The sequence below is a fragment of the Bombina bombina genome, chromosome 5 (genome assembly GCF_027579735.1).
Source record: "Bombina bombina isolate aBomBom1 chromosome 5, aBomBom1.pri, whole genome shotgun sequence".
Lineage (NCBI taxonomy): Eukaryota > Metazoa > Chordata > Amphibia > Anura > Bombinatoridae > Bombina > Bombina bombina.
In genome coordinates this window covers 461,488,567-461,501,736 of record NC_069503.1, presented here as the reverse complement: position 1 = coordinate 461,501,736, position 13,170 = coordinate 461,488,567, and the positions used below count along the sequence as shown (strand labels likewise).

General features: G+C 36.8%; 1 protein-coding gene across 1 annotated transcript in view; it reads right to left on the bottom strand.

Moving 5' to 3' along the window:
* Positions 1-13,170, bottom strand: part of MYRIP (myosin VIIA and Rab interacting protein) — a 587,347-nt gene that overhangs the window by 261,504 nt on the left and 312,673 nt on the right. Inside the window, exons 4-5 of the mRNA XM_053715758.1 lie at positions 7,388-7,468; positions 6,866-6,963 (exon numbers count right to left, since the gene is read on the bottom strand). Of these exons, the coding sequence (XP_053571733.1) occupies positions 6,866-6,963; positions 7,388-7,468 (179 nt within the window). The remainder of the gene's footprint in view (positions 1-6,865; positions 6,964-7,387; positions 7,469-13,170) is intronic.

Genomic DNA, 13,170 nt, shown 5'->3' with positions numbered 1-13,170 from the left:
GATAACGTAGGTTGCGGCGGTTTACGGAGCGGCAGATTAGGGGTTTAAAAAAATATGCAGGGGTCAGCGATAGCGGGGTCGGCAGATTAGGGGTTAATAAGTGTAAGGTTAGGGTTGTTTAGACTCGGGGTACATGTTAGAGTGTTAGGTGCAGACGTAGGAAGTGTTTCCCCATAGGAAACAATGGGGCTGCGTTAGGAGCTGAACGCTGCTTTTTTGCAGGTGTTAGGTTTTTTTTCAGCTCAAACAGCCCCATTGTTTCCTATGGGAGAATCGTGCACGAGCACGTTTTTGAGTTGCATTTGCGGTAAAAATGCTCTACGCTCCTTTTTTTGGAGCCTAACGCAGCATTTGATTAAACTCTCGATACCAGAGTTAAATTTATGGTGCGGCCAGAAAAAAGCCCGCGGAGCGTTAGCAGCCCTTTTACCGCCGAACTCCAAATCTAGGCCATAGACTGCACTCACTGGATTTGTGAGAAAAAAAAATAGATTTAATTTGTTATATCATAGTGACGTTTCCGGATCCAAAGACCCCTTCCTCAGACCAAACGTTTGGTCTAAGGAAGGGGTCTGTGGATCCTGAAACGTCACTATAAATAAAAAATAAAATTTTCACAGATCCAGTGAGTGCAGTCTATGGGGCCGAATTATCATTGTGAAATCAGACATGATCTGATATTGTGGATAATGTCCGCTGCACATCGATAAATGCCGACAGCATACGCTCACAGCATTTCATTGCACCAGCAGTTCTTGTGAACTACTGGTGCAATACTGCCCCTGCAGATTCACGGCGAATCGGCTGCTAACAGGGGATGAAGGCTCGCCAGAAACATAGGGCATCAAGCTCTGTACAGAGCTTAATAAATATGCCCTTATATGTTTTACTATTGAAATTTAATCCTGACTAAGCACCCTGATCATTGACTACCTGGCAGTGAGAGTGCAGATACTTGTGAGATTTTTATATATATATATATATATAAATATATATATATATATATATATATGTCCACCAGGCAGGTAAAGAAATTGCAGTGGGCAAATAAAACATTTATGCCTAAATCTATGCCTGATGAAACGGTGTTGTAGTGCAGAGAAACACGTTGCATATTATAAAGACTTGGGGCGCGATCCAATATACGGCGCAGGTTTCGGCGCAAGTGTGGGAACCTGCGCCGCCCATAATTTCACCTCGCACATTGGGGTATTACATATACCCCGCCAGCAGTTCCTATAGTGCCGTAAGTCTGATAAACTAGCGATGTCCAGAAATGAGTGTAATTTCTGGAGTCGCCAGTGACTTACGGCACTTTAGAAATTGCCGGCGCCTAAGAAAAGTAAAGGAAATATCAAATTTCCCGTAAAAGTCTAACCTGCCTCCCAAAAATAAGCCAGACACGTAAAACCCCTATATCCGCAATCCCCCCTCTTACTACTAATAATAAATATATTAACCCCTAGACCAACAATCCCCCACAATGCAATTAACCTCTAAATCGCCATAGCCCACACCGCAATAAACCTATTCTAGTATTAACCCCTTAACCGCCATAGCCCACACCGCAATAAACCTATTCTAGTATTACCCCCTAAACCTAAGTCTAACCCTAACACCCCCCTAACTTAAATATTATTTAAATAAATCTAAATAATATTACTAGTATTAACTAAAGTATTGGCTGAAGTTCAATCCAATTGGCTGATCCAATCAGCCAATAGGATTGAGCTTGCATTCTATTGGCTGATTGGAACAGCCAATAGAATGCGAGGTCAATCCGATTTACTGATTGTATCAGCCAATAGGATTTTTCCTACCTTAATTCCGATTGGCTGATAGAATCCTATCAGCCAATCGGAATTCAAGGGACGCCACCTTGGATGATGTCATTTAAAGGAACCTTCATTCGTCGTTAGTCCGTCGGCCAGGAAGGATGCTCCGCGTCGGATGTCTTCAAGATGGAGCCTCTCCTCATCGGATGGAAGAAGATAGAAGATGCCGCTTAGATGAAGACTTCTGCATGGATGGAGGACCTCTTCTGCCCGGATCGGATGAAGACTTCTGCCCGGCTGGGTGAAGACGGCTCAAGGTAGGGTGATCTTCAATGGGGTAGTGTTAGGTTTTTTTAAGGGGGGGTTGGGTGGGTTTTAGAGTAAGGTTGGGTGTGGGTGGTGGGTTTTAATGTTGGGGGGGTTGTATTTCTTTTTTTACAGGTAAAAGAGCTGATTACTTTGGGGCAATGCTCCGCAAAAAGCCCTTTTAAGGGCTATTTGTAATTTAGTATAGGGGAGGGCATTTTATTATTTTGGGGGGCTTTTTTATTTTATTAGGGGGCTTAGATTAGGTGTAATTAGTTTAAACTTCTTGTAATTTTTTTTATTTTCTGTAATTTAGTGTGTTTTTTTGTAATATAGTTTATTTTATTGTATTTAATTTTAGGTAATTGTAGTTAATTTATCGAATTAATTTAATGATAGTGTAGTGTTAGGTGTAATTTTAACTTAGGTTAGGTTTTATTTTACAGGTAAATTTGTAATTATTTTAACTAGGTAGCTATTAAATAGTTAATAACTATTTAATAGCTATTGTACCTAGTTAAAATAAATACAAAGTTGCCTGTAAAATAAAAATAAAACACTTTTTACTTCTGTGACTAACTTGTATCTAAGCATCTTCTGACCGCCCCTAATCACATGACTTTTAGTTATTATCTATTGACTTGCATTTTAGCCAATTAGTGCAGTGTCTGCCACTAGCCACGGGCGTGATCACAATGCTATCTATATGGCTCACATGAGCTTGCTCTCCCCTGCTGTGATAAGTAAATAAAATAGAGGCGGCCTTCAAGGGCTTAGAAATTATCATATGTGCCTTCCTAGGTTTAGCTTTCAACTAGAATATCAAGAGAACAAAGCAAAATTGTTGATAAAAGTAAATTGGAAAGTTGTTTAAAATTACATGCCCTATTTGAAAAATGAAAGTTTTTTTTGGACTTGACTGTCCCTTTAAGTTAGGGGGGTGTTAGGGTTAGGGTTAGACTTATGTTTAGGGGGTAATAACTTTATTATAGTGGCGGCGACGTTGGCGGCGGAAGATTAGGGGTTAATACATTTAATAGGCTATGTGGGCTATGGCGGTTTAGGGGTTAATACTAGAATAGGTTAATTGCGGTGTGGGCTATGGCGGTTTAGGGGTTAATAGAGTTTATTAGTTATTGCGGTGGGGGATTGCGGTTGACAGGTAGATAGACATTGCACATGCGTTAGGTGTTAGTTTATTTTTGCTGGCATTTTAGGGAGTAACAGTGCTCCCATACTCAGAGCAAAGCCTGCTACGGCTGCTTTTTATGGTAAAAATGGAGTAAGATTTCTCCATTTTCGCCACGTAAGGCCTTGCGCTGGATATTGGATACCGATTTACGACGCGGTCCCATGTTAGCTTATGGGAGTAAAAATTGCGAGCGACGGGTGAAATATACGTGCCGCATTTATATGCGGCGCTGTATATAGGATACCAAAAACGCTCAAAAACCGGCGTCTCCGGCTTTTGCGGGCGACACTGCATATGTAATGGAGGACTTTATTGTTGTTAGTCCCAGTTACATTTCAAGTTGTTTTAATAAATGTTATTATCACACTTGGAGTTTTGTGTGCTGTTTTCCTAATCAGGTACAAAGAAGTAGAAGATCAGTTGCAGATCCCTACTTTTGAGATATCTGCTGCTGGTGATTCAGTGAGTAGGCCGGCTCCCTAAGAGCACAAGGGAATGCTGCATCACTTGTGAGATCACATCTACATTAATGAAATTATGTCTCTCGACTATTTTTTTCTACACCATGGGGTACATTCTTATTTATGTTTCTTTGTAGTGTTTCCTTGGACATTTTCATATTTGGAAGAGATGCCTATTAAAGATCACAGAGTAGCATTTTAATAGATTTTGTACCACATAGGACTGACATATTTCTGTTTATATATATATATATTTTATATTTTTATATATACAGTGCCCCTTACCTGCATATATCATAGAGAAGGGTAGTTTTTAGGAGTACAAAATTAGCTTTTCTCCCTTGACTAGTAAACTATGGTGATAATTGTACAGCCCTTTATATATATATGCTAATTAGGCACAAATACAAATCAATACACTAGACAAGAAATCTGTAGGCAGCATGTATTTGGGTCAAATAAATTAAATCTGTAGGATGCATAACCTCTGGAGTCAGTCTATAAAACACACATTTCAAAGCTAAATTAATGGAAAAACAAGTAAAAAAAAAATAATGAAAATATATTCAATAATATTTTTTTTAATTTACTATATATAATTACATATTTTATATATTGAATTAAATCTTCACTTTAATGATATCTTTCTTATCTTGGTATAGTATTAATGAAATAATTACAACCCATATAATTTACTTCTACTTTGCTTAGGCTGACAAAAGTAAATATTTAGGAAAAGCAAAGCAAATTATTGGGTAAAAAAAATCATACAAACCTATGGAATTTAACCATAATAAAGATAAAAATCCTTATAAGGTGCCTTCTCATTACAAGGTAGGCTGCAAGTTCACCTTATTAGTTATGACAATAAGCCCTGTGCCCGGGGAATGTTTACGGCAAAATGTGTTTATATATAGCTGTGATATGTCTTCTCATTTCAGCAGTAGAGGAAATCATATAATTGACCTCAATACTGAAATGAAATCATAGGTATCCTATAAAAATATTGCTGGTGTCACCTACATTTGAATTAACATATTGTAGGCAAAAACAGCACTAGCAGTTGCGCTATGTTCCTCTCATAATTGCAACGGATCTGCAATGTCATCAACATGTGACGTCAATAACTGATTCTCTTGATCTACAATTTAACCTAGACTATAAATAAAAATAAATATAAAATCTTGAAGCCTTATCCAGAAAACTGTGACCATACAAATGAATAGTGTAAACAAAAAAAGTTAGTAGAAATAAGCTAATTGGATAAATTTGTCCTGTCAAGTAAGCCCAAACGTCAAGCTATCACTGACTCTAACAAGCTGAATTTAACAGACATCTCATCTCACTTGCTCAGACTGTTTTCTGACTGAAGGTAAGCAAATAGCTTGCAGCAAATTACTTTAAGATGTCATGATTCAGATAGAACGTGCGATTTTAAACAACTTTCCAATTTACTTCTATTATCAAATTGTCCTTATTTTTTTCCATCCTTTGTTGAAAAATAGGCTCAGGAACAGCAATACACTACTGGGAGCCAGCTGAACACATTGGGTGAGCCCCACCAATCAACATCTAGCTTCCAGTAGTGCCTTGCTGCTCATGAGCCTATCTAGGTATACAGGGATACAAAAAGAACAAATTTGATCAAATAATTAAAATGAAAAGATGTTTAAAATGACATGTTATAGGGCCGATTTATCATCAGTCTGTCCGACATGATCCGATCATGTCTGACAGATTTATCATTGCACAAGCAATGGCCTGCAGATTTGCGGCCAATTGACCACTAGCAGGTGGTGTCAATCAGCCCGATCCTATATGATCGGGGGGATTGATGTCCGCAGCCTCAGAGCTGTTTCCAGGGAGCCTGAAGGCTCGGGCGGAAACAGGGGCATCAAGCTCCATTCGGATCTTGATAATTCGGCCCCTTTATCTTAATTATGAACGTTTAAATTTGACTTTACAGTCCCTTTAACTATAGCAAGCTGGGAGATAAAGATCATGTGACTGTGTTGGTGCTTTGTAGATAACCAGCTTTAGATACTTGTAATAGAAAGTCAGCTGATTTTCTCACAGTGCCAACATGAACTAACTTTGGGTTGTGGAGTACATTGCAAATGGAAGAATTTACAACATACTTGCATTTTTGAATAGTTAGGGGAGTTTTCTCAAAGTCACCTAATTCAGTCAAGAGCTATGACTAATGTTAGGGACAAATTTAGTTACATGTGATTTTTGCAGTCCTCTCTGGCTGACAGGGGGTTAATTAAAAGGGCATCAGCTCTTACTGCATATACCACTTTCTAAACAGTGTATCATTTCAACGTGTCTTTTTGAATGGCCCTAGTTTGGGGAGGGTCACCTTTATGATTTGTATTATTTAAATGCTAAACTATTGTTTTATTATTATTATTAATAAATAATAATAATTGTTGTTATTATTATTATTAATATTATTATTGTATCTTATTTTTTAAGGTAAGTACAAAATAATTCACTTGCAGTAAAAAGGAATTCAAAGAAATTTAAGACTAAATACCACACATGGCAAACCTTCCCCTATAGGAAAATAAGGACACTATTGAAACCCTCTCCTTAATGTACATGAGCAAAATGACAATAGGCCGTATTTGGGCCAAAAATGTGAGACATAAATACTCTTCCTCATCTGACACTTATGCTTCAAATTGCGATTAGGCAATGGCATTAAAGGGATATTCTGATGCAATTTCTTTTTTTTTTTTTTAAATCACGTAATATATAATATTTGGACTATGTACCTAAACTAACTATGGGATCTACCACAGTGCTTCAAAAGATTTGTCTGCAGAAATCTTCAGAGACTTTTGTGGTCATTTTTCTACAAATTTACTAGCTAACATTTTCTAAAGGATTGTGATTTTATATGAGTTAATCCTGGGGATAAACACATAGGTAAAGTCCTGTTTGGGAAAAGCTAGTTGGCTAGCATCAGTTATGAAAAATTACATGTACTAATGTATATGAGCATGTCATTTAAGCATTCACTTGCTACTTGGCTTCTAACCTGCCTGAGCATGAAAGCACCATTGTGAAACAGACAAATAGAGCAGGGAATTATGTATATAAGTAAATAAATATATTGCTCTTACCAGACTATCGCGATATGAATCTGCTTTGGCAATAGCTTCTTCTACGGCTTCTTCTGCCACACGCAAGGCCACTGATAAAGTATCCATCATGCTGTGCCCTATATTAAAAGATCAGATATGCAAAGATTAAGGTAAACACTCCCCATAGGGAAACCATTTTTACTAACAAAGGTTCCGTCACAATCCTTTATAAAAGACTAATGATTTCTACAAAGTTTACCATTAACGTCTATGGGGATAAGTGAAGATAAATCATTTGATAATATTTTCAAATGATTGAGATTGACCAGAAAATGACAGTGACAAGTTTTTTCTACTCCAGTAAAAATGTTGGATTGGCTTCCCCAAATAAAGCAGTTTGTGGTTAGAGATTGACTAAAAGAGTTACATTAAAAAAGCATATAAGATGTAAGGTGAATACAACTACATTCATCTAGTATGCTAATTTATTGCAAGACTGTGAACAAAATATTATAATAATAATGTGTTTTATATCCCTTCAAAAGCATATGTTGCAGTTACCTTGTGTTTGTCTGTAGAATGTTGAGTCACTTCCACAAATGCTTCCTTCATTTTCAAAGGTTTCATCAATAAAACTTCCCTCTATAATCAAAGTTCAACATAACAAGATGTCAAATACATACATATAATATTTATTTCTCAATAAAATGCCATAAGTATTGTATATTTGGAGCAGGTGATATATTTGGAGCAGGTGTTAACAAACATCAAGTGTATTCATACTACCATTAGCCATTGGCTAAGAGGTGGAAATGTCACCTCACAGCAATATAGCGTTCAGCCGTGGGCTGCCTGAGGAGCTCAGTGCGGCGAACGCTTCAAACAAATAAAGGAACTTTCAGCATGAAGTATTTTATACTTCATGACTGAAAGTCCCCTTTATTTGTTCCACTGGTAAATCCTAGCGTTTCACAAACGCTTGGATTTACCATCACTTTAAATGAAGTATCTACAGGACATATAATGTTCCAGAATGCATATAACATTCAGAAATGTTAAGTATTTAATTGTAACACATATTGTATATTAGGTTTTATAGTAGCTTCATATTACAAGGGGTAATCACTGTAATATGGTACTTCTGAATGTGTCTAATTACATAAACTATGCTTTAAATGGAATTAAATTTTAATTACATTAGTTACATTACACATCTTCTGGCAAAGTTTTTAGGTTTATTCAGTGTTTAAGGATTTTTTTATTCACTTAGGTCCCCATATATCACACTGATTATTATGAATTAATTTCACACATTAGTGCACTTACATACAGACAATAGTTACAATTCTACATTGAATCATCATAAACATCCACAGACTGACTGCTGACTTAACCTTTCACAGAAGACCACTTCCCTACTGCTGTAGCTGTTTCACTACTTGTAATGCCATGCTTAGTTTTGCTCAGACTAAGGGCCCTGTGTACTAAAGGTTGAGCGGACAAGCTTCTCAACTCGAGAAGATGTCAGCTCGCTTTTGCAAAAACTGGGCAGTGGGCGAACATGATCCTCTGCTCATATGTATCATTACATGCTCAAGTGAGCATCTAATGTCGCCCCTTCTCTAGCGTGACTAATCGAGTGAGAGAAGGGGCTGTCAATCACAGACAGTGAGTGAGCTCTCAGCGATTTCCCCATGCCACCTCAGAGGTGGCATAGAGTGTAAGAAGAAGGGGTCTAATGACCACTGCTTCTTACATTGTAGGAAGCAGGCTCGCATGTGCAAACCTGCCCCACAAAGGCGACGGAGCAGCTTTCGTATATTTAGTACATGGAGCCCTAAGTCATTAGCCAAATGATTCTGATGATTCTGGTGCACTGAAGATAAATGATGCACTGGTGTAAGACTATGTTTTTTAGGAATGCCAATTTTGAAGAAATATATATACACACACACTCCATTTTCCAGTTTTTATTGAAATGTATGCAGTTCAAGTCCAGTTAATAACCTGAAATGTGTAAAAGGTAAGCAGTAAACACCCAGAGGTTAAACAAGTCTAGTTAACCCAACAGTGGAAGTAATCACATTTCAGAGTTATAAACAAAGCAAACAGGAAATGGGTTAGCAACCTACAGCTGCACTAATGAGTGTTTAAAGGACCAGTCAACACAGTAGGTTTGCATAATCAACAAATGCAAGATAACAAGACAATTCAATAGCACTTAGTCTGAACTTCAAATGAGTAGTAGATTTTTTTTTTCTGACAATTTTAGAAGTTATGTGTCTTTCCACTCCCCCTGTACCATGTGACAGCCATCAGCCATTCACAAATGCATACACGTACCATGTGACAGCCATCAGCCATTCACAAATGCATACACACTTATTCTTGCACATGCTCAGTAGGAGCTGGTGACTCAAAAAGTTTAAATATAAAAAGACTGTGCACATTTAGTTAATGGAAGTAAATTAGAAAGTTGTTTAAAATGTCATGCTCTATCTGAATAATGAAAGTTTAATTTTTATTGAGTGTCCCTTTAACCCCTACTGATTGGATCAGCGGCAGTTTCTGCTGGTCCCTAGCATTATTTCTACTGTGTTTTAAATGCCTTTGCAGGGGGTTAAACAGACATTAGTGCTCGGTCCATAGTTCTTACTAACTAGAGCATGTCATTTTTAGACTTTTATGACCCTTGAACTCTGGTCGAAATCCCAAAATTCTATTTACCAACGTACATGGGAAACATGATTGATTGGCTAGATTTGTAAGCAGATACTGATATAAACAAAGGTACTCTTATAAAAGTAAACGCATCCAAAATACAAATACAGCATAAAAGCAATTAAAATAAAATGTGCTTCAGGACACTGCTATAAATTTCTTGGCTGAATAGTAAGACCATTTTACAAATATAACCTGTACATCCGATAGCTCTATATAAATAGCAAATCATCAACTGTCTATTGCATTGGCAACATATATATATATATATATACCAATCATAGTCCAAATCACTCTTTAATGCTTACTATAGCCTTAAAGGGACAATGAACCCCAATTTTTTTTTGTGTGATTCAGATAGAGCATATAAATAGCAAATTATCAACTGTCTATTGCATTGGCAACATATATATATATATACCAATCATAGTCCAAATCACTCTTTAATGCTTACTATAGCCTTAAAGGGACAATGAACCCAAATTTTTTTTTGTGTGATTCAGATAGAGCATGCAATTTTAAGCAACTTTCTAATTTATAACTCCTATTATCAAATTTTCTTCATTCTCTTGGTATCTTTATTTGAAATGCAAGAATATAAGTTTAGATGCCGGCCCATTTTTGGTGAACAACCTGGGTTGTTCTTGCTGATTTGTGGATAAATGTATCCACCAATAAAAAAGTGCTGCCCGGAGTCTGAAACAAAAAGAAAAGCTTAGATTCCTTCATTTTCAAATAAAGATAGCAAGAGAACAAAGAACAATTGATAATAGGAGTAAATTACAAAGTTGTTTAAAATTGCATGCTCTATCCGAATCACAAAAGAAAAAAAATGGGTTCAGTGTCCCTTTAACAATAAAGCATCCCAGGCTGAACTGCACTCTATATATGATTTGTCCTTATTTAGTGCATTGGTAAATAATTGTTTTAAAAATAGCTCCAAAAAGATTGGCCAATAATGGATAAAGTATTTACACACTCTGCATCTCAAAGGTCTCAATAAGAATTACTATTTACATCTGTTTTTTATAAAGTTTGGGTGGTTTTAGTGATTTCTTTTTTTTTTAACATTTTGTTGCAACAGAGTTCTATTTAGACTTTATTATAATATGCCTTACAACATTGTTATTATTTATTAACTACTGAATGGTGGAAATGATAAAAATGGCATTGTTGCAAAGTGATTAGTTCAGCACATTTTGGAGCAGTATCAAGTAAATATTGTTTATGTGCATTTTCTATGATCTGTTGTTTGTTTAATCAATACTATTTATATCAACATATAGCTATATAAAAACCAGCAGAACTAAGGACTATTTCAGAGAATACAGTTTAAAACATGTTACCAATTTACTTCTATTTTCAAATTTGCTCCTCTCACTTGGTATCCTTTGTTGAAGCAGCAGCAATGCACTACTGGAAGTTTGCTGAACACATTTTATGAGCAAATGGCATAAGGAATATATGTGAAGCCACCAATCAGTATCTCGCTCCCAGTAGTGAATTGCTGTCCATGAGCCTATCTAGGTTTGCTTTTCAACAAAGGATACCAAGAGTTCAAAGCAAATTGGTGTTGTTTAAAATTGCAAGCTGTATCTGAATCACAAAAGTTTCTTGTCCCTTTAATTATGATATGTTCCTTTATCAAAATTTTCTAATTTTATAAAATAAATGATACTGTCTCATCAATAAGTTTAGCTGTGCGACTGAGGAAGATATATAAGATGCATTAATATAAAAATGGTGCTGTATTTCAATAAAGGACTATCCAAACGTACCAGCTGACAATTTTTAGATAAATCCTTGGATTCAGCAGAATACTGTTTATTCATCTTAATCCTAAACATTAAGTAGACATGGCTAGGCAAAATGTTGGGTAAGCACAGAGTATTCGATAAACAAGTAAATGAACAAATGCAATATTGTCTTAGCACATATTGCTTATGACTCTGAAGATGAACACTACACTGATCCTGAATTATAAAATTACAAGAACAATTTAAGAAGTAATATACTGAAGGAACTGCTCACTGCAAAATAAGCATTCACATTTGATTTATTGATATTTCATAGAAAACGAAGCACCTATGATTGCCTTGCTGTGTAAATTAAAGGGATACTAAACCCAGTTTTTTCTTTCATGATTGAGATAGAGCATGCAATTTTAAGCAACTTTATAATTTACTCCTATTATTAATTTTTCTTTGTTCTCTTGCCATCTGTTAGAGGTCCTCTCAGGACCTGGATACCACTTGGCACTGACCAGTATTCTGCATTTCACCTGGAACTGAATAATTCACCATTCAAGACCTTTAAGAGCAAAATCAGACACACACACACAGAATATTGTCTAAGGCCTAGATTTGGAGTTCAGCGGTAAAAGGGCTTTTAACGCTCCGCGGGCTTTTTTCTGGCCGCACCATAAATTTAACTCTGGTATCGAGAGTTAAAACAAATGCTGCGTTAGGCTCCAAAAAAGGAGCGTAGAGCATTTTTACCGCAAATGCAACTCTCGATACCAGAGTTGCTTACGGACGCGGCCAGCCTCAAAAACGTGCTCGTGCACGATTCCCCCATAGGAAACAATGGGGCTGTTTGAGCTGAAAAAAAACCTAACACCTGCAAAAAAGCAGCGTTCAGCTCCTAACGCAGCCCCATTGTTTCCTATGGGGAAACACTTCCTACGTCTGCACCTAACACTCTAACATGTACCCCGAGTCTAAACACCCCTAACCTTACACTTATTAACCCCTATTCTGCCGCCCCCGCTATCGCTGACTCCTGTATATTATTTTTAACCCCTAATCTGCCGCCCCGTAAACCGCCGCAACCTACGTTATCCCTATGTACCCCTAATCTGCTGCCCTAACATCGCCGACCCCTATGTTATATTTATTAACCCCTAATCTGCCCCCCACAATGTCGCCGACACCTACCTACACTTATTAACCCCTAATCTGCCGAGCGGACCTGAGCGCTACTATAATAAAGTTATTAACCCCTAATCCGCCTCACTAACCCTATCATAAATAGTATTAACCCCTAATCTGCCCTCCCTAATATCGCCGACACCTACCTTCAATTATTAACCCCTAAACTTCCGATCGGAGCTCACCGCTATTCTAATAAATGTATTAACCCCTAAAGCTAAGTCTAACCCTAACACTAACACCCCCCTAAGTTAAATATAATTTTTATCTAACGAAATAAATTAACTCTTATTAAATAAATGATTCCTATTTAAAGCTAAATACAGGTATACCCCGCTCATACAGCAGGTTAGGGACCAGAGCTCTGCTGTAAAGTGAAAACCGCCTTAAAGTGAAACAAGGCAGTTTTAGCTTTCTTTTCACTTGCCAGTGTGTTTAAAAACTTAAAAACATGTTTGAACTAACATATATTAGGTGTACAATAGCGCTAAGTTTAGTTTAACACTCGCACAACACAGTATTCAATAAAAACTGTACCTGTAAAATAGTGACAATTACTGTAGTAACATTTGCAAGACTATAGCACTGAGACACAGATTGCACTGCAATGTTGTAAACAGAGTGAACTAAGCATAATAAAATGGTGCCATTCACTTTTCTTGCAATCTCACGAATATTACAGCACTGTTTTAA